The sequence below is a fragment of the Corapipo altera genome, unplaced genomic scaffold (genome assembly GCF_003945725.1).
Source record: "Corapipo altera isolate COAL_440 unplaced genomic scaffold, ASM394572v1 24b, whole genome shotgun sequence".
In the NCBI taxonomy this organism is placed as follows: Eukaryota; Metazoa; Chordata; class Aves; order Passeriformes; family Pipridae; genus Corapipo; species Corapipo altera.
In genome coordinates, this window is record NW_020884888.1 from 8,211,478 (window position 1) to 8,234,011 (window position 22,534).

Sequence of the window (22,534 nt, forward strand, 5' to 3'; positions counted from 1 at the left end):
GGTCTAGAAAGAGGCACCTTTTCCTCTAAAGCACAATTATCTACAAGTAACCTTAAAATACATTACCAGTAACCCTGAAAAAATCTCTGGTCCCAAAACACCCAGCCAAATTACTTCATGGTCAAAACACAAAAATTGCACTTGGTAGTTAGAAGAACAAACAAAACCTTACAAGAGAATGAGGAATCTGCCCTCTGCTTCCCTGTCACCATGACTACATGAAGAACAACAGCAGCTACATTAGCTGGGCATGCACAGTGTGGGGATGCAGCAGCCCCACCAGTTACTGAAAGCAACCATCTAGGAACAGATGAGAACAGCAGAAATGGGTACTTTCTAAGGAGAAGAGCTTGCATTGCTAGGTTGCTCTCCCTTCTCAGACTGCCTACAAAGGGCTGTGATGGTGGTATTCACCACTACGCTCTTCTACAGAAAGCTCAGAGCACATTTAAAATACAGTCCTGGCTGCAGAAAATACCGACCCATTGACAACAAACAGGCATCAACAGATAACAACACCCCTCGGTACTCTCAGTTGTATCAGCCTACCATCAGACACTGAAATACATTTTCTTTCTCCTTTTAATCTTTCTTACTCTGACTGATTCAGCACAGATGAAAGGAAAAGTGCTGCATTCTCTTCCTCCTTTGCGTAATAAACAACATTAATTATTCACTTGGTGGTATCAAGCCAGTCAGTTAAAGGGATGCAAACCTGCAAAGCCTTTCCGTCACAGAATGGCAAATTGGAAGAAAAGATTGAGCCCTACTTTCAGAGCTTTGATCAAGTCCCCAGGGCTGTCACGGTTGCAAATTGAAACTGTTTAATCTGGAAATTAATGATAGTATGACTCTATTTTAACATAGCAACTTTTTGGGGTAAGGTAGTAAGTTAACTGAGTAGCGAAACAATAATCCCTACAAGGCACTGAGCTAAATATACCAGCATGAGACCTATTTTGATGGTGCAAAGTTTGTTTTCTTATTAAAATATTAGCTTGCAACATTTTGATGTGAAAGTATGCAAGTGCTAGAGTTTCACATGTGAAATTAAAAGACAGAAAAACATTACAGAGAAACTTCTATGAAAGTGCATGCCATTTTTGCATTAAGACTACTCTCTCATACAGAGTTGGTTGTAAAGACAATCAATACCATCTCAGAAAAAAACCCAAGGATAAAGCCTTCACACAACTATTAGTTACTATTCACACAGGTTAGTTACATGTTGGCATAAACAGGCTAATTCATGTAATTTTCTTTCTGTGTCCCAAGCTATACAGCACAAATCATCACTGGGGGTGAAGCTCTGGAGCCAGAAGTTATATTTTATTCCTTAATTTTCAGATGTTACCATAAATTACTGCCCAAACCCCAGCTTCTTGAGCAAATGACCACCACTGTGAAACAGTGAGCAATAAGCCACATTGTTTATGTTCAGCAAATGGAAGAAAGCTCTAATGCTGAACATCAAATGCACTGCACAACAGATGCTCCTCAATCCAATAAACTGTTTTATTATGAATATAGCTAGAACATTATAGTTCTTAAATTATTTATTCACTTATTAATTTTTGACATCACCTTCAGAAGCACTTCATGATAGATACACAGTCACCTCTATGATGACTGAAGTGTCTTATTCTCAATTTGTACATCAAAGAAAACAATACAATTTGCTTAACATCCCTATATCCTATTATTTTTCAACACTTTATAAAATAAAGAGTATGAAATTATCCTGATAATCCATAGCCCAAGGTAATTTATGATCCCCATAACATTTGGATCACTGATGTTTTGGGTGATGAGGATACTTTCCAGTTTAATGAAGAGACATTAAGGAAATGAAATGAGGAAACTTAAAATTATTAAGGCCTCAGATCAGGATATCCTTATTCCAGAGGACAGGTATGCATATGGTTAAAGTTGACTGTAAAAATGCATTCTTATTATTGAGACAAAAAGGTATGAGAAAAATGTCATGGTTCATAGTTCCAGCTGAGCAGATGGAGTTGAGCAGTCTGTACTATCTGAGTTAGAAATTAGATGTCACAGCACACAGGAGACATGGGATGACATGCTCTTTCAGAGAACCATACCTCAGCATCCTCCTCTTCATCAGTCTGGCACCGGAAACAAAGGACAGGGTGGAGAAGGACAAACAGCAAGATTTAGGAAAGACAGCATGGTCAAACCACAACAGAGTAAGAGGTAACCATGGTACTGTTTATGTAATAGGAGGACATAAAAATAGAAAACATATAAGGATTTCATTCTTTAGACAAACAGCTTGCTCCATTTTTTTTTTTAGCTAATTGTACGTAGAGCAGTCTGTCACTGTCAGTAGGGTATGTAAAAATTTCCTGATTTTTCTTAGAGAAATTATGAACTGAAACTACCCCTAACCCATCCTATTTCTCTCCTTTGAGTTGTGCAGTTGTTTGCCCACTTTTTGCCCCACGGAAACTGAGAACACTAGGAAGGAGTCCCTCTTCTTTTCCCTGTGCTCTGTTCAGCACAGGGAGGTCCTGGCTGTTGTTTCTTTCAGAGCAGAGGTCGACTTCTTGGCAATTCATTTTCTCTACCCTTAAGTTCTTGTTTTAATTCCTTTTTCAAGCTGTGGCTTTTCAAATTCCAATTTATCAGAGCACTCAAATCAAATGCTGGGTAGTCTTTGAATAAATGCTTAAAGTTCTTCAGTAGCTGTCTGATACCTGATACTGGAAATTAAAGAGATGCAATTATCTGTTGTCATTCAGGGCTTTCACCCTCTGTGGCAGCAAGCATGTAAAACTATCTTGACAGTTACACTACATTAAATGCAATGGACATAAAAAATATTGTGAGATATGGAATGTTCTTAAATTTGGGGATTTACAGGGAATTAGCAAACTATTTAGAGCTGTATTCCCAAATGCCTGGGGAATTCTTCAGTGGGTTGTAAGATGCCCCACACAGAAGGTTCCCAAAGTAAAACACAGTTTCTCAAGTATCTGGGCTCCATGTTTCCATAATTTTCAGTTTGATTGTTTATAAAGTGCAAACATAGTCCAGAAATTTGATGCATTTTTTCATTTGTGAGTTTTGTTTTGTTTTTTTAGAAGCAGCATTCCACCAATACTATTCTCCTCCTTAATGTTACTAATACATATTTTTGACCTTATCTCCATCTCAGTTCTGATTTCTGTCTGGGATTGATACATTCTGTTCCAGAAACATTCATCATTAAAAATGAAAGCCTGATTTACTTTGGCCCTCAGTTTAGTTTCAGCACAATCTCCATAAGAAGATTAGCTGTGAGTGCTGAGCAGCACATTAACATTACTTTTTAAGGGTATGTTTTATTCAAAGAGCGAGATGCTTATTTTTCTTTGGACATAGTGGTACTAACAGAAAAACAGGCAGTGTCTTTTGCAGAGGGACCACGGCGGGTATGTTCCCTTTATATTAAAAAGATCTATTTGTCTTTTTTCCATCCCCTGGGGGCAGGGAGTCACACTATTAAGCAATTCTTCTGAGGAAGACTGCTGTTCGCTTTTTGCCATGAATAAGAAACAGAAAGAAGAAGAATGGGAAGCAAGAACATTATTGTATTCTAATCCCATCTATCTATTTATCTGATCAAATACATCATCCTGTACATCTATCTAATAAGTAAAAGGCAGCAGGACAGCAAATTAAGCTAAACAATACAAAAAGGCAATCATTGCAAGGTAAAATAGCAGAGAACACACATTGCAAAGACTGTGTTTGAAGCAAAAGTGTATGATATTATTACTTTATATGAAGCTAGATTTTTATAGATTATTAAAGTCCTAGCTGCTGGTGTTCCCACCTAATCTAGCTAAAAGTGATTTGCTGTGGACTTTCTCTGAGAGCAATGTATGCTTCTCTGCTTGACTTTGCTCACCTTCTGGGAATTACAATTTCTCTTCCTCCTGCTCTAGGTGGAGAGTAGTCACTCCTAGAACCACTGTCCTACACCCAAAGCTACTCCAGTGCACAGGAAGAGCAGTTCACCACCTCCATCATGTTTCCATGTCTGAAGAGCCGTTTGGCCCTAGCAAATACTGACAACAGGAGTGAAGGTATCAAAATAAATAAATTAACTTTTTGTTTCACAAGGGAATTTGCTCTCACCCAGGTGTGTACATTCTACCTTTTATTTCATTATTCGTTTCATCATTGTAAATACACTGAGCAATAGTAATAAATTAGGAATTTTGTAATATGTAATATTACCAAAAAGCTGTGAACGAATATTGCTATACTGAATCCCACTTGCAGGCATAGGAAGCTAATTTTAAGGAAAAATTTCTGCTTGATTCTTCTGTCACCCAAGATTGGATGTTGCAGGACAATCTGAGATCTCTCTCCTTCCCTACCTCCTGCCCTCATATTTTTCCTTTAGGCCAGCATTTCTATGCGGTGGATTTGCTGTTTCAAAATATTATTTCTATTACCTAGCAATTTTGGAATTGAAACTCTTAAGTATCATGAAAAGCAGAGTTTCATAAATCTGGGAGACAGATGCTTATATAACCTACTATTATTACAAATCATTAAAAAGCTCAGACTTGTTTCAATAATTGCATTTCTTCCCTATTTTGCTTGCTTGTTATTTTTAGAGGGCCTGAAATGAGTACTAACATTGGCTAAAGCCAGACATAAGGTTACAGAGACTAGGCAATTTTCCCTGTCAAACTGTGGCAACTCACTGTCCTTTTTTTTTTTCCTTACCCCTCCCCTCCAGACAACATTCCTGACAGTGCCCAGTCCACTTCAGCTATTAAAGAACACATAAACATGAAGATATCTGTGGTAAAAGGCTGAAAGAAAGACTGGAAATATTCCCCATCGTGTTCCTCAGCCCTACTCCATGTGAGTAGTTGCTGAAGCTGATGTGAGTTCCCCGTGCAAAGAGCCAACAGACTCTCTCCATCGAATGAGCCAGCACTCCTCTGCCTTCCAAGACTGCAGGGGGGACCAAGGTTTAAGAGATACGTGACTTCTCGTTAAGAACTGGTTTGGTTCTGGCTTACTCTTTTCCCGCTTTTGCTAAAATCCCTCTTCATCTACCTAAAAGCAATATACTGTAAGGTGATAAAAATGAGAACCTGAGGAAACTTTCAGAAGGACAGGAAGGTAAATTTTAAATAACTGCACAATACTTTTAGGTCACCAAAAGCAGAAATTAAAATTCCACATGACTACTACATATTGTAATTACTTTCTACAAAGAGTTTCTTTCCAATGTCAAGACCTCAGCTTTCTCCTATCAGTATTTTGTAACTAGTAAACACACTGTCAATGCATTACTGATCTATTTTTCCTTTCCAATGCCTTTGATTATAAAACACTAAGAAAATCAAGACCAGATACAAACCACAGCCAAAACAAGACTACAGTAAAATTCCCCATTTTCATCATTCTTCACATATAAGTATCTTCCACCCTGCTGACTTGGAAACTTGTTTTGATGTAGATCTAACTTTGAAGTTGTCAAAGGAAGCCATGACAAATAGTCTGATGCAACTTTAATTCCGTTTTACCATCTACTGCAATTCAAATGAGGCCATATTACTGGGCTATGATTAAGAAGATTTAGCAAGTTCTGAAATAACTATATGGCCACATGAGTAACTCCCTTAAAAACATTTCTGTAAGGGCAATTTTAAACAATGTTGGTTTTTCACTCCAGTGGGCTTTTTGGTTTTAAGCTAATCGGACTGTTCTATAATTGTAAATTAGTGATAGGCAAAAAATGCTCCCTTTCTTGAGACCTACAAGATATTTTTAGGTGTAACACTAGCTGTCAGATGGCATTTAATTCTTGCCAAATCTCAACACTATCTTGAGCAGAACAAGAAATCTTCTTCCAATAATACTTTTATTCTGGGAAAGGCCTTGATGCCTCCTTTCCTCCATTTTCAAGAAACAGCCATTGTCCCTGGCTGTGCTTCTTGCTGATTTGCTGTCAAGCCTGAGCCTTTTTTGGATTTGAAAGGGTCCCATTTCTCTGCTTCATGAACCCAGATGTCAGAGATCAGATCTCCTTTTCCTCTAGCATTTTCTGCAGGAACAGGATACAGAGAAGCTTTCTGTGCTGCCACGGCCAGTTCTTATGGACAGATAATACAGAAACACTACATCATATAGTAGGGAAACAGTAATTTCTTTGCATTTCAATATTGCTTAAACTAGTAAAAAGTATGAAAGCTATTTGAAGATACGAAAATTTTAATTTACCAAACTCTTTGGTCAGTGCTGTCTTTTAGCTCCTCTAGAATATGTCAGTCAAGAAGCAATTGAAGAAAGTCATCTCAGTTCCCTAGTGGTAGTTTTGAAAATTTGTATGACTATATTATAGCCTTTGTATTAAATCAGAGCCTCTTCCTTAACTTGAGGCTAGACCAAAAGGAAAATCTTTTGATAATAATAGAGTTTTAACATTTTCTCTAGATGGGGCAGATTTCCAAATGTAAAGTGGATACTGCCAGGAAAGATCTACAAATGATCATGAGACAATGACTTAAATACAATCTCAGTTTATATCAGTTTCAATACATATATACATATATATTGACCCACATTGCCTGAGCTATAAAACTGTAATCAGCTTAGGGCTTTTCATTCCAAAGGCAGAGATAGCTTCATATGCAATGAACCACTTGCATCTAACAGAGACTCCACATTTGGATTTTGAGACAGCTGGAAATTTTTATTAAGTACTGGCACTTCTAAAAACTTTATTTGGATTGAGTTAAACTATATCAACTTTAAAAAAAAAGATAGAAAAAATCAAGGGGATTTTAGAACTTACTATGCTGAGAAAACTAATCTTATTTTAATTTATTCTATGAGTATGCAACCATACAGTCAAAGTTTGCAGGGTAACATCTACTGTGAACATAAATTTTAGAACCCCAAAGTACTCTGTTCCCATAAAATTGGCTGTTCTGTACTTCAAAGTTAAGAAGAAAATTGCTGCATGCGCATGCATATATATATATATATATACACACACACAAATACATAAAAAATATATAAAATTCCAAGACTAAAGACTATATTAGAATAGTCAAAGATGGAGGGAAAAAATCCATCCAAGTTTGGTTGTAATCACTTAAATGGCTACAATGATTCATAACTTAAATTATGTTCTCAATTAGGGGTCAAATGTCTAGGCTTTTTTGCTTTTTCAGACAGCTCCTGTCTCCTAGATATTCTGGACACTGTGCAACAGAGAGATGCTCTTTTTGGATGCTTAATCTCAATTTGTTCTCATCCTATACACTTGTATGAAGCAGAAAATACACACAATCAAGGACTTGCAAGTTTTGCCTCATAAGCGAAAGGAGTTCATTACTTACAGTAGAAGAACCTCTAAGAATAAAAATAGAGAGTAGCAACACTTCATATATCGTATTCAATGAAAGAAAGTTTTAAAAATCCATGCTGTGGGAGGTACATTTTGCCACTTACATCTGTTATCATTTTCCCTCTGGTCTTGTTTCTTTCCCTGTGGTTAGCTCGTTTCTGTTTTTGCTGCAGAACTCGTTCCCTGGTGGTGCGGTATTCCAGAGCAAATTCACTAATAATTTTGCAAAACTTATTGATGTTGACTTCTCGTATTGCGTAGGGAGGATGACCCATAAATAACAAAAATGAGTGAAACCTGGAAAACAATGCACTCATAAATGTAAAGGGAAAAAAAATCTTTATTTATGGTCTCTGGGGAAAAAAAAAGAACATTTCACTGAATCCATTTATTACTTTACTAGCTCCCATCACTTCCTTTGTGCTACAGAATTTTCATGGATGCTTTGCATAACATTGGTATGTTTAATAATTACAACCATGAAAGTCTAGACTATGATAACTCCATCCTCGTCTACTTTCCCAGGCTGATGCAGAAGATAAGATGTTTATGGAACTCCATCTACTTTATATGACTAATTTGGCACACGAACGATCAATTTCATTTCAGTTATAGAAAAAATATTTATTAAGTTTCAATTCTATTTATTTGAATTAAGTAACTTCAAAGAGGCTATTAGGGTGTTGGGCAAAGCCTAGACAAGAAGAATGCAGATTTACAGGCTAGCAAACACAAGAAGGAAAGAATTTCTGGTTCAAAAAACTGACCATAAAATTATATTAGCTACCAAGTACATTGGGATACTCTCAATTCACAGTTTTACTTCTTCGGTGGCATTCAGAGCTTTTGCACTATTTGCAATTTTTACTACTGTTTCTATACTTCATGATTTACAACAGAGTGCTGAATGTTTAAAAATATATGGGAATTCCTCTTAACTGCATCTACCTTCCTGATGATAAAAAGTTTTCCCAATTCTAGAAAGATGCAAGTACATGAAAACAATTTTTAAGAACTACAGAAGTAGTTTCAGGATATCATAGGGAAAAATTAATATTTTTCTTATTTGTAGAATGCATATAATAACCACAACATTAAACTAGTGAATTCCCTTTCAGTGCAATTGGGATTTCTGCTTACTTATGGCATAAACCCCAAATCATTATGAAAACAAAAGAAGAGCTGAATCAACTTTCCAAGTGTATATCCACAAATTTGGGATCATTTGGAATCCAGTTCCTAATTTTGACCACAGCAATTTGGAAATTATCCAGAAGTTGGAAAATCTCTCACAGTTTCATTAAACCCATCTGCAAATCCTGAGGAGAGGAATCTTAGTTCTGTCTTCAGCTGCATAGCCATAAAACACATAGTCGTAGATCTTGCAAATAAGAGTGATGCTGTCTACAAAAGAACTCATTGTACAAGACTTGCTTCAACTTCTGCAAATGACAAATTGTCATTAAAACTTCATTTTTTTTTACAGTCTGTTCTTGTTTATCAGACAGTAAGTTAACCCCCCTCAAACACATTGAAGGATGAACAGAATATATAGCCACTTAACCATAAAGCTGCTAGCTTTTGGGGACTAGGTGTTAAAAGACCCAGTTATTGCACCTTGGGAATAAATGACTGCCTGGAAGATTGCTTCTTTTAATCAGAAATACAGAAATTTCTGGAGTGGGGATCTTTCTTAAATGGAGTCTATAACCAAGTATGCACCACATACAACCTGGTAACATTTCTTGCAGGAATGTGGATTAAATGCTTCTTTAAAAAACATATTTATGATGTCATAATTTATAATCTTATCAAGTCATTTACTATCAAGGTATTGCAATCCCCAATGTAGTTCTGTACCTGTTAATTATTCTTCTATGAACAATCTTCAGGATTATGATTCTTTCTGCACAGTCTTTAAGGAACTCAGACATTTTTTGCTTTAGACTTGGCTTCATTTCATGCTTTGCTATAGCCTTAAGGTGATCCCATGATGCTTTGCACCGTCTTTCCATCTGACACAGGTTTTCCTGGAGTTGTTCAAAGTCAACCTGAAAAAAAAGAAAAATAAAAGGTAACACTTGAAGTGAAAACACGGCTATTATGTATTTAGATATCTGACCTGCAATGTATGTATAAGAAAGGGTCAATATAGTGGCAGCACAACATTAATTCACATTATTAATTACTACTAAATAAATAAGAAATAGCTTTCTCTGTCATACTATGTCTAGGCATGTAATGTTGGTAAGGCAGACTGAAAAAACAAAGAAATATCCATACACGTATATATTTGGTTTTAGTCCTGGAGGCCTAACAGCTAAAGAAGGGACAATAAAATATTGTGATGTGTTTTTTCCCTTGCTAATAACTTCATGTCTGCACCAAGTAACTGCATGACTCCATTCTTTCTGAGGTAATACAAAACTTCTCTTTTTTTAAATCCTTTTCTCTACTACTCATAGCTTTTTATGCCCTGTTTACTGCTCACTGTTGTACCCCGCCAACACTTCTCCATTTTAGGAAGCACTTGGATCTATTCCCTAGTCATGTACTGACTTGTTAATAGACGATCTAGTTCTAATCACAAAATTCACAGGCCAGAATTTTTTAAAGCTTTATTGAAAGTATGTATTATTTAGTGATCTCAGCACTAACTTTCATCCCTTGATATACGATATGAATTTACTGGCTTGTAACAAGATCATGTAACAACTTTGAAAGTCTCTCAACACAGTTAAAATAAATGATTGCATCCTACAGTAACATTCATCAGGATAGAAGCCAACACATTCCACAGAAGGTGAGGGAGAGCTTGTCCTTTATTCATCAACCAAAAAAGGTGTTCAAATCGCAATAGTCTTCAGAAGACATTCGGGATATGTTGCTAACAACTGAACAAAGTGCATTAACAACCCAGACATAGCACACAACAGATGAAAAAAATAAAACTATCCAACATGTTTTTGAATTCTGAAGAAAGGAAAAAACTATTTTATAACACCACTTCACAGTTCAGATGAACTCAAGCTATAAAATACAGACGTAGCTCTCAGATTCTAAACACATCAGTGCTTGGGATGTTATAGTCTCATACCCCAGTTAATTCCTTAATGCTAAATGAAAACCAGTGTCAGAGACAGGTTTTATTTCATTCTTCCTAGCTCTGTGCATCATCCACTGCTGAGACCTATACTGAGGATAGCCGTAAGAAATCCATTATTATTAAAAAGCTCCTGGTATTGATTTGATTTGGTTTTGCTGTGATTTATAAAGTGATGAATTTTTCCTCTTCACAAGGAAATAAAAACATCCTTTGATCCATTCTGCTATTCAGAAAAGCCCTGCAGGCGGAGCAGCTGTGGGGTTTTTGCTTTCCTTATATCCCTATCAATGCATATGTTTAAAAAAAAAAAATCCTTTCCAGGTCAGTATTTTCACTGTTGATGATAAACACATTGCTGCTCTCCACAGATGGTATATCTAAAACACATATGGGAAAAAATACTAGCATTCCTATTAAAGAAAAAAAAAAAAGCCAAGGTCTAGGTCTTTTTACTAGTAAGAATTATCCAACCTAGTTGAGGAAGCCTCTCAGCCCCTGCAGCTGAGAAATTTAAATTTATGACATTTTATGACAGCTTTCACTGAAAACAGAATGAGTTTTAATCTATCAAAAAGCTCAGAGATTCAGATGTGTAGGGATTCAAGAAACATCTTTTGAGAACAACAAGTCTGAGGGGAAAAGACGTGGCAAATTCCTGGACCCTTGAAATCTGCCAACAGTCAACACATTCACAAGAGTGGGAAGTTCCTGCAGAGATGGGATGACAACTTGTTCTAAGGGATACACAATAATTTTTTGAGCATAAACAGAAATTCAGTTCTCTGGGAAAGTCCTAAGGAGACTGTAGTAAGGTGAATGTCACCTGAGCTGTCCTGGAATAAACCTCTGTGGAGCACAGGTGTGCTCAAGCAGAAGTTGTAAACTGCTGGAAAGAGTAAAGAAGGAAATCAAATATAGGATAATGTACCTATGTATTCCCCACAGGCAAACTGTACCATGCCTGCAAGAATGTGCCAAACCTTCATGAAATCTCTGGCTGCCAGCTCTCTAGTGTCTGGTCACTGATTTGTGGACAGAAGGGAATACAGTTACAGAAAAATATCCAGATGTGAAATATTAAAAGTCCAATTTTTCTCAGAGATAATCAGGTACCCCGTCTGATATTTCAGGAAGTGATATTTCACCAGTGCCAATTTTGTGTGTGGACACTTCAGTCTGCTCTAAGTCTGTTGTTCTGTTTAGGGTGTTATATAGAAATATAACAGCAAGAATGATGAGAAATGATCCCCCAACTATGTTTTCCTACAATAAGGAGAACAAGAAGTTATGTGGAGCAAAAACAACAATTATTCAACATATTATGCACAAAAAAAACATGAAAAGGCATATATAATATCATACTATCTCCTTGCCAGTTCACACAGCATTCCCAAGGCAGCATGGATTGCACTTTCCTATTTATGTGCTTATTTCCAACACTTTACTAAAAGAATTAATGCTGTATAATGGTAGAAAAACATGATTCCTTTTTTTCATTCCTTCTGTCTTGAAAGGAAAGATGCACCAATTTTTGCCTGCAGCTGGGTCATGCTGGGACTAAGAAGGAATTTGGATGAGTTGTAGCTCCAGCAGAGCTCAGCATAGGAGGTACTCAGACAAGCATTGTTGTGGCATTATTTTATAACTATGCTCCCCTGAATAAAGCGAAGCAGTAATCTGAGATAGTCATTACAGCTTTCTTCTTGGACAGCAGTGTATGGATGTTGTGCCTGGCTCAAGGATTTGAAGGAAGGTGGAAACATATATTCTTCTTCTTCCTCCTCAGTACATATATATGCAAAAAACATGCAGCTTCATGGCCCTGCTTTCTGTTACCTTCTGCTACAAATTGTAAAATTAATAATTTTTTTTTATTCGGGCAAAAGAGTGAGTTGTATTAGGCTGCTATGCAAAATGAAAATGTCCTTTCTTTCAGACACTAAGTAATGTTTATTTTAATTTGTAAACCAATTTAGAAAAAGCAACTTTCTAAATGCATGCTTCTGAGATGTATTTGATATGTTTCTCCTTTCTCCTGCCAGGTTCCTCTCCATTCACAATCACACCAGCTGAAAAATATTCAGAACTATTAGTATCTGTGAAATGTCCCCTGTTCCATCTTCTCAGAAGTGCCTTTGTAGACACTGTTGCATCAGAGTGGACTAGCCAGAGACAGTATATGCAAATTAGATGTAAAGACTCATTTATGTGACACGAGCCATACGGAACCTCAGCAAACTATTGCCCTAAGTCACTAATAGGCAACTTTAAAAATAAAAATCTATTTTTCAATTTGATACACCACCATATTTTGCACAAATGACACTCAAACCAAGAATAAAACCTTCCAGCCACATGCCAGGAACATCAGAACTCATTTTAATCACTTTATATCATTATTTACTGCTTGTTACCATAGCAGCAGATGACTTTGCCATAAACAATATCACCAAAAAAAGAATTCTACCAAGTTTCTTACTCCACTGGGCTGAAAATTCAGTACTGTATGATACACCTACTGCCCAAATGACTTCTCATCAGTTTTCACCTGACTCAAAAACTACCACCACCATCAAACAGCTGAGCATTTACTTTCCTGCTCATTCAGGTTTCATGAAAATTGGTCCTTTAAAAGGCCTATTTTTTTCAAGTTCAGCTCCATCCCATACATCTAATATCACCTGCTGTATATACAAGTTTAAAACTTTCTCATTCATGAAATACTAGACCACGCTCCAATCGTTCAGGCAGGACATGTATCAGGGAACCTTTTTGGTTTTTGTGTTGGGATGTTATTTCTCTTTGTGGCACCAAATATCTCATGGCAACACAGGAATTGCACTCTTTATTATTCCCTGGGAGACAGAGGAAAGCCTGTTTTGAGGTGACATTGGGAATTAAATGCAGTAGCTCAAACCTAAAGTGCCTTCCACTATGTATTCCCTAGGGCAGCATATACAATTCCAGGTATGCAGTGCCATCCACAACAAACAAATGTAGCCACTGTGAGATAACAGGTCATTTTTCTTCAGCATTCCCTCAGCTGGAATGTGCTTTACACATACATTTTCTTCCCAGCTAAATCTCCTCTAGTCTTTGGACTAAGCTCCCCCACTACTGTGAGTACAAAACTGTCTTAAAGAAAAAGATGCTGCACCTAAATACACTCATGATTCCTGCCTCCTGTGTTAGCATTCAGCCCTTGAAAGGGGTCAAAAATGTCACAACTGGATTGAAGTAAAAAAAACCCAAACAAATAAATGCATAGAAACTGATGAAGCTGAGGTTTGTGCTTAAAAAGCACTTCTTTTCAAAATCACTATATCCAAAGCTTTATTCTGAAGGCCAGTAAATAACTAATTACATATGCACAGCATTACCAATGCACAGCATTGGGTTTTATTGCTTGATACTCTACTTATTGTTTATTGCTAGAGCTTGTTTTTTTTAGTGGTGAACATATAATATCCAGATATTTTCTGAGGAAGACCTGGATCTCTGCATTTTTATCCTTGTCACAAGGTGCATTAAAAAGAAGACTGATGCTTTCACAATGAGAAATGTTGCCTTAAATTCACAGTAAAATGACAACTATTTTATTGTACCTCATAGAAAGACATACATAATCACAGACATAAGCTTTCTCTTTTCAAAGTTCAACATAGTTTCTGCAGCAGACTACAGCCTGGTCTGAGCTGTTTATAATTTAAGGTCAGACCGTTCATTCTCACATTATTACAGGGATGCGTTCTGGCACGGAACATGAAATCTTCCTCTTTTCCTGAGTTGGTTCAGCGCCAAAGGAAATTCTGAGAATTGCTCCTTGCAAACACACTGTCATCTGAGCACAGCAGCCTTCTGTGGCATACATTCAAAACTCTGTCTCCTCTAATATTTCCACACTGGCTTCCTTCACCAAGTGTCACAAGAATTATCCCAAGACCAATGCTAGTCCGACTTGCACACTGTGGGTCATGCATTTCAAGTGCAATAGATGCCAGCTCTTGAAAGAAAGCAAAATATAAAGGAGGTTCTGTCTGGAAATTTCTAATTCTAGGACAAGAAGTGGCATCCTGCAAAAACAAATTTGGAGCTGAATCAACCCACTAATGAAAAATTAAAGGACAGAGGTGCTTACTGAGGTATGACCAGATGAGGTTACTCAAATATATACATATCTCCATTGCATTTTAGTTCATTAAACAATAAACACACTAACATGGCATCTTTTTGCAGATGCTGTATGGCAGTTCCCACAATGTGGGACAAAGAGGAGAAATACCACTAAGTGGTGATGTAGGTCCCTTCAGATGGTGTTATGTCACCTGCAACAACTCCTGCTGTCATTTCACCTGGAATGTTACTGAAACACCACAGTGCTGTCAGGCATACGTGTTAAACTTCATTTGCTCTCTTTCTGAGAGAACCTCAAAGTCTTATTTCCCATGGAGCTCCTTCTCCCTTGCCCCAGTATGCCCTGCAGCCAACAGGATCTGCCTTACTCTGTGCTGCCTTCACCTCTGCTCCTGCTAGCCCGTGCCAGGAGCTGGGGCAGCGCCAGTTGTCCTTGCTGCGGGCACCACAAGGAATGACACAACTGTAAAAAACCTTGCATTCCTCAACCTTTTTTGTTTTTCCCATGGAAAATAATTTGACTTTTGGCATTTATTTTTGTTTGAAATAATGTAGGGAAAACATACTTGAATGATAACTGCACACAAATACTTCCTGTCAAGCGAGACAAGAGAAACCCCACCAAAAGAGTTCAGGAGGCAGCATTTTTCTGTTAATTTTTTCTCCTTTCTCTGCTTTATACTGTATCAGGCAGAAGCTACAGCATGCCAAATGGCACTTCTGTGCCAGAAACCTCCTTTCTCCCCATAGCTTCCTGCCAAGTCCCTTGGAGGGCAGACGTAGGCTTCCTTCTCCCCCGTGTATGCCTTAGTCTCGTCCTAAGTTCTTTCCTATCAGCAGTCCTTGCCCCTTTCCCTGTGTTGCTAATGTTTTCTATGGCTTATTTTTAAAAGCTGCCTGCTTCTCCACTGCCTAGTATCCACAACTAATCCAGGTGTCTTGCTGGAGGGGTTAAAAACCAGACAGAAGTTTAACATCTTGTAAGTAAAATAAAATCAGGGGAAGAAAATGACAATTACTAGTTTACTCTATGGAGCTGGCCAGCTTTCAGATGCACAGGGAAAATGTTTATGGGTTAGAGAGAGAAGCTGAACATTTTAATAAGGATACATTTTTTGTTGCTAACAGAGAAGGTAGTGGTGCTGATGCAACTCCTTCTTAAGGCAACTTCTAGGACCAACACTGAGTTTAATTTCAGAAATCTGGGGGTCTTGTTCAGCATTAGGCACATCAGTGCTGGTGAAAAAAATAAAATATGCTAAAAAAGAAAAAAAGGACACATGATTTTAATCATGGGATACTAAACAATCAGCACCATGCATGATTTTATACTTTTATTTATATGGAATTCTACTTTTTTTGTACTTTTTCACTCATGCCTGCTTTTTTCGGTGCCATTTATGACTTCAGTCCTTAATAAAAAGCCACAAGTTTTACAATAACTATACCATTTTGTTTCTGGTCTTTCTAACTACTTTTTCGTGAGGCAGCCTGTTTTCTTTATGGGTTTTTCTTTCAGGAACAAAGGCTCAGGAAATTCTTATACAATGCGCATCTCAGGGAAAGGGGCATCTCTGTTTATCTACAGGATGGAAATTGTTTAGCCTTTGTGGTTTCTGAAAGATGTTTGTAGACAAAATGGAGCTCAAAATACAGCCTAATCCACAGTGAAATATTAATTCTCCTTTCCTGTCAGCTTTCCTAAACCAAGATTTCGCCTTGTCTGTGAACATTCCCTTGAAAAGGGCAGCTTGGATGGCTTCCATGTCCTAACTCTTTGATTTGTGGTAGCTGTGATCAAGTGGGAATAGAGCTTGTTACAGTAATCCATCAGTGGTATAACATATGCAGGAACATCCCAAGGAGGGAGACCTTGGGCGTCATGGGGAAGGTTAAGGCTATAATTTCTCTTAATGTGATTTTGTCTGGCCTTTTTAGAATTTCATCCGCTTTGGGCAGGGCCACTAGATCAGCAAACCACAGACTGAAAGACTGTGCTCAATTTTGCATGCTCTTAGACCTAAAATTTTTTATAAGAGACAGCAGTGGGTTAAGCTTTCTTCCACTTTTTATAACTGAAAAATAGAAGATTCACTTGAGAGTACACCATACACAGTAGTAAGGATTTTGGAAAACAAAGGCTCTTCTCTTTTATGGTATTATCATTTTAGTGATTAACTTCGTCTCAATCTAAAAAAACCAGTGAAATAACTTCTTAACAAAGAGAAGTAGTGGGAAACGAGAAACCAATATACCTAAATGTTAAGAGAGAAGAATCACTTAAATTAGAAACGAAACCATAAAAAAGTTAAAATCTTCCAAACATGAAAAAATAACCTCACTGAAGGCAATAAATCAGTCCAAACATAGGCTGTACAAGAGGAAAATTAGGAGAAGAGTTGGAATCCAAAGAGAAAATATCTAAGGACATAAAACAAAAGCCACAAATTCCTTTATGGTATGAAACAAAAAAAAGAAAATATGTAGGAGGTCCAGAATCACTGGGGATGAAAGAAACTGAGGAAGACAAAAGTTAGAGAAAGGAAGCAAGATGACTTCTTTTCATCCAACTTCACCACAGAGGATGTTGGGAAGAAACCTGTTCTGGTTCCTGCTTTCATTTTTCTGTATTATATTTTTGAATAGATGTGAACTAATAGCAAGGTTTGAAAGCTTGTTAGCAGAAACAAATGTGCTGGAGGAGGATGATATCTTACACAGCAGTAAACAAGTAGAATACAAGAATTCTGACAACAATTAAAATAAAGAAATTAAACCACTTGTTAAAATTACTATGAATATGTATGAAACTACTCTTGGTAATTTGGAGACTCAGAGGATAGCAAAAGTTTCACCTATCCTTAGAAGAGCAGCAAGGTTGATGCAGAGGTCCAGGTTTTATTACTATATCTGGTAACCTGGCTGAAAGGATGAGTAACATGAAATTTAATACATCAAAATAACCACTATATTCTGTATATGTTTATAAAATAGTGGACAGATAAGAGTAAGTAAAGAAAATTAGATTTCAGAATCTTTACAAGAGCCACCTATGAAGTGTGAGGTCAAGAGAGCCACCTATGAAGTGTGAGGTCAAGAGAACAAAAGAAAAGAAGGAACACACATTGATTCTCATTTGATGATAGGGTTTAACAGAAGGTGTCTCACAGTTAGCACTTTGTATTTCAAAATTATCTGGAAACAACGAAGAACATTGAGAGGGTAAAATGTACAGATTAGTCCTGATTGAAGATTATTAGGGGGTTGAGAGATAAACAGTAAATCTGCTTCGGCAGATCACAGTCATTACTTCAGACAACGAAGTGCACACTGCAGGCAATATTGGACTCCTTTGTGCATTGGGCTGAGTTCCGAATTGCTTGATCAGCTCAGGAGACTGACTGGATGTCCTTGTGAACTACCCAAAGAAAATGGGTGTCCAAAGGATAGCAACAGTCAAAAAACACAAAGAAAACCTCAGGACATCTAACAAAAGACAGCAGAAGCAGAATGGACAAACACAGTAAGCATTTAACGTTTATAAGGAGAGGCTGGAATACTGTGCTTACTATTGTTCAACCCACTCCAAAAGGTATCATGGAAGAAAAGTGTGGAAATGGTCTCACAAAAAAAGATGTAAAAGGATCATTTAATACTTAGACAAGGATCTGAGCAGCCTAGTTTAATTTCATCCTGCACTGAAAAAGGTGATGAACCAGATGACCTTCAGAGATCCTTTCCAACCTAAGTTATTCTGTTAAATACAGAGATAATAATGTTTTGACTGTTCAGTATATTCAGACAGTAAATCCTGAAATTGGCAAATTCAATAGTAGACAAAAATAGATTATGAATTCATTGTCACAAGAACTACACTAAGAGCCAAAATAAGATTTGATTTTTGCAGTTTTAAAAAAAAAAATATTATGTAGGGTTGTTTCTCCCCCTCAACCCCTCCCTCAATATCCAAACAAGGTGGCCTGTGGAAAAGAAATCATTCCTTTATTTGATGCATATAATGAGAATTATGGCTCATGAAATAACATTTTTCTAAGAGAAGTCTTCCTCTCCTCCTTAAAAGCTTCCTGTGATCTTCTTTCCAGCAGCTGGTATTGTCCACTGTCTGAATCAAGACACTGGAGTAGACGTTTACTAGTATTATCTGCTGTAATTATTTCCACTTCCACATGAGAAATGACTCCTAAACAGAATTGTATGTTTGCTATCTCCCATGTTTACTACATTAATCAAGTAATGTACTATTTTTAAGGGTCATTCATGAAATCTCACACTCTGAGAGCTCCAAGAGTGAGTTTACAGTGTTTCTATCATGCTTGCTAGCAGCAATAATAAGTAATCTGCATATCACATTGAGCCATTGACCAGACCTATGCATTAAGCAGGAGATTACCATTTTTTGAAAAAAGGAGCTGCCACAAGTTTCCTTTATATCTATTTATTTTCCTTAACTCTTAATAATCAAAATTATTTTCAGGAGGAGGACAGAAAAGACAAGTACTAAAAAGTAGAAAACTTCTTTACTTTGAGGGTGACAGAGCACTGGAACAGGCTGCCCAGAAAGGCTGTGGAGCCCCCTCAGCTGCAAATATTCAAAACCTGCCTAGACATGACCTACTCTAGATGAACCTGCTTTAGTGGGGAGTTGGACTAAATGATGTGCTGATGTCCCTCTCTGTGATTCTGTGAGTCAAACAAAGTATTTCAAGGACACTTTAATTTTGGAAACAATTTTATTAGCAAAAAATTCATTCTGTCCATTGCCCTTAAAATACAATCAGGCATGTGCCTTAAAAAAGAGATCCCCCTAAACCATAGAATAAATATATTTGAAGATACTGGTCAAATAAAGTTTTAACTTAGAAATAGTTCCTAATAGTTACACACATTAAGAATGTCATTAACTAATGGCTGTCTAATAGTGCAGTGATGAGGGAACCCATCTGACAGGTAGAAATAAAGCTCAGAAGAGGAAGTACTGGCATCTTTGAAATTCAGTGCAAATGACACAATGAATCCACATTTATAAATAGCGTTGCAACCAGGGAGGAACAAAAAATCAAAGAATAAAATAAAATCTTAAATATTTCACTTCTAAGATGTGTTATTACATATATACAGATAGATGTATTTACCCACTGGACATACCTTGGCTGACCTAGTGATGGCCCCGATTTCTGAATACAGATCAGTGCTGTCTGGGAACTTTTCCACCACCATAGTGCAGACATGGTGCAGGAGGGACTGTTTGTGCACTGTGTCCTTGACTTCTGGAACTTTCTCGAGGTAGCTTAACTCAAAAGCTTTGGCCTGTAAGGGGAAAAAAGGGGAGGAAATTAAAAATAAAAATGTTTACTCCTTCACATGCAGATTAGAAGGCAAAAATGATGACCAAGAAGGGGCAGAAGGGAAAGAAGAAGAATCCTATGGGAGAAGAAACTTATTGCTTTTATTAATTTTTAACTTGCTGAAGACTAGGCCTAAAATCACTCCATCTGCAGTGAAATGACTCATGACACAGTTCTCACAACTTGAATATGGAGCATCAACATTAAATTTAAGGAAGTTACACTAGAAGAGTGCCTAGCTCTGCATTTCCTTCAGATTATGCTGAAAGAGACAAAAAGCACCCTAACACACATTAAAAAGCAGGTTCTATTTTCTAAACTACTTTTCTAGTACAAAATAAATAGTGTATGGCAACTATCATAATGGTTTTGACTTCTGTTTTTCAGAAGGAAAAAGCTGCAGAGGAAATGCTGGGACAGCAGGCTTACGTTGGTTCCATTCAGAAAGTTCCCAATAGCTAGTAGAGTAGAAAGGATAAATCCCAAAGTTTTATTGTGCTCCAGTTGGTCCATTCCTTCCTTCAGGTCTAGTAGTGGTTCTGCAACTTCCTGCCATGAGAACAGAAAGAAGAAAGTGAAGGTTGCAGTTGGCTAGTTTTTAATTCTACGGTTTAGAACAATTACTGCAAAAAGTTCCTGAACTGGCATCTTGCAGAATGTAAACTGGTCATGAGTGCTGGTTTTCTTCCAGGTTCCAGCTCATAAATCACATGCAAGGACAGCAAAAAAAATACATAAAATACTTTCCTAATGTTGCTCCTTTATGTATGCAATTGCCTTACTTGTCCTGGGGATTATCCTGTGATTCCAAACAGGAGAGAGAATCAAAGAAAGGGCTGCTGCATTTGAGTCAGATGCATGAACATCCCCATGCCCCAACTGATAAAAAAGCTTCTTAAAACTACTTTTCCTAATCTTTAAAAAACAAACAAAAAAGTTTAGAAATCTGGCTGACTTGACATTGCTAGCCTGACCCTACAGCTTTCTTCAAATGATGGCCATCTCTGAGTTTTGGATGTGATTTTGTGCTTGTTCAAATTTAAAACTCAAAAACTCCTTTGCTGTAAACATCAAGCTTTACAAATATTCTCATTTTAATCTTTTAACTTAATGCATCTTCTGTCCACGCATGTTATCTGAGTATAGGTATGTAAACTGATAATGCTTGAAAATATAAATTCTGTTCCATTACCTCGGGAAGTGAACTACACCAGAGAGTTCAAAGGAAGAGAGTGAGGGTAATTGAGTTGACAGAGTTTATTTCTACATCTCTGTGTGAGGCCCAAGGTTATTTATTTTGTATGCACGGTAACAGTTCACATTGTTTCTATCTCCAAATGCCATCCTAAGCATCCATGAGCAGCATTCTTTTCACAGAATCATAGAATGGTTTGTGTTGGAAAAGACCTTAAAAATCATTTAGTTCCAACTCCTCTGACATGTGCAGGGAGATCTTTTTTCCCAATCTCACAAATTTTTCATACTCTTTATGAGCCAAGAAGCCAAAATTAAGCTGTTATATTAGACCAAGAGGCAAAATAACTGAGAACTTCATTCTCTTGGAGACATACAATGGGTCCTTCAACAACTGTAGTGATATTTCACCATAAAAGATGAATGAAACATACATTTCTAGTCACTACAGAAAAATAAACCTCTTGAAAAGAATGTGGCAAAATCAAGGCAAATGAAGAGATGGGATAGTGAGCTAAGTAATTTATACATCAGAGGAGAGGTGTTAAATAATCCAAAGCTTTATCAAGTTGAACTAAAATCAAGAAACAGCTGCACAGAATTCTTTGACTTGTTTTCAAGTCAGGTTTGAGTCAGTTTGCTTTGTTGCATTACAGGGATGAATCAAACTGCTCTGCTTCTGCTGTAAGTACAGGCTTCTGATCTATTTTATTTGGATCAATTTTCAACCTGATAAAAATACATTCCTAAAAGTTTAACTTAAAACATTTTCAAGGTGAATATAAAGGTGGCATAAATGGCTTCCAAAGCAGGCCATATCGAGCCCTTCATTTAGCTATTTACAAGCAAGTTATCTGAGCTCAGAATTTCTTGCATATAGTACCTGTTTATGATTACTCTTTATTTCTTACTTTATTGTAGGATTAAAAAACAATTTAAAATATAGTGTGTAAGATACTGAATAACCAGACAAAGTACCTATTCTTGCTTCCTATAAAACTCACCTTCTACCTAAAGAGAGTGGATACATAAGGCAGAGATATCTCATATCCTTGGATAACACGTTTTTTCACCTACAAATTATGTTTGAATGAAATTTGAGAATTGGTCCAGAATTTCTGTCTGCAAGACATCTGATAATGCCTAATAAATGTTTGACACACATAGACAAATGACCTCAGCTAAATGTCTGCAATGAATCCAGTGGTCCTGGGACAAGGAGAAGATAGCACACATGTTCTGTACAGCTAATCTGATACATGCATCATTTACCAACCTGCTGTACTGGTAATAAGTTTAGTTTCCTGCACCTATGAAATCCATGTGCATGATTTTCTGGGAGGGGAAAAA

General features: G+C 37.0%; 1 protein-coding gene across 9 annotated transcripts in view; it reads right to left on the reverse strand.

The window, feature by feature from the left end:
• The window catches only part of FHOD3 (formin homology 2 domain containing 3), a 387,784-nt gene that overhangs the window by 24,375 nt on the left and 340,875 nt on the right, over nt 1–22,534 (reverse strand). For 6 of the 9 annotated variants that reach the window (XM_027643904.1, XM_027643901.1, XM_027643903.1 and 3 more), the window contains 5 exons: nt 20,420–20,539; nt 19,791–19,952; nt 9,245–9,435; nt 7,489–7,681; nt 2,103–2,126 (listed from right to left, as the gene is read on the reverse strand). In XM_027643904.1, coding sequence (XP_027499705.1) covers nt 2,103–2,126; nt 7,489–7,681; nt 9,245–9,435; nt 19,791–19,952; nt 20,420–20,539 — 690 coding nt within the window. The remainder of the gene's footprint in view (nt 1–2,102; nt 2,127–7,488; nt 7,682–9,244; nt 9,436–19,790; nt 19,953–20,419; nt 20,540–22,534) is intronic. The other 3 variants (XM_027643906.1, XM_027643905.1, XM_027643900.1) reach the window with 1 other exon arrangement.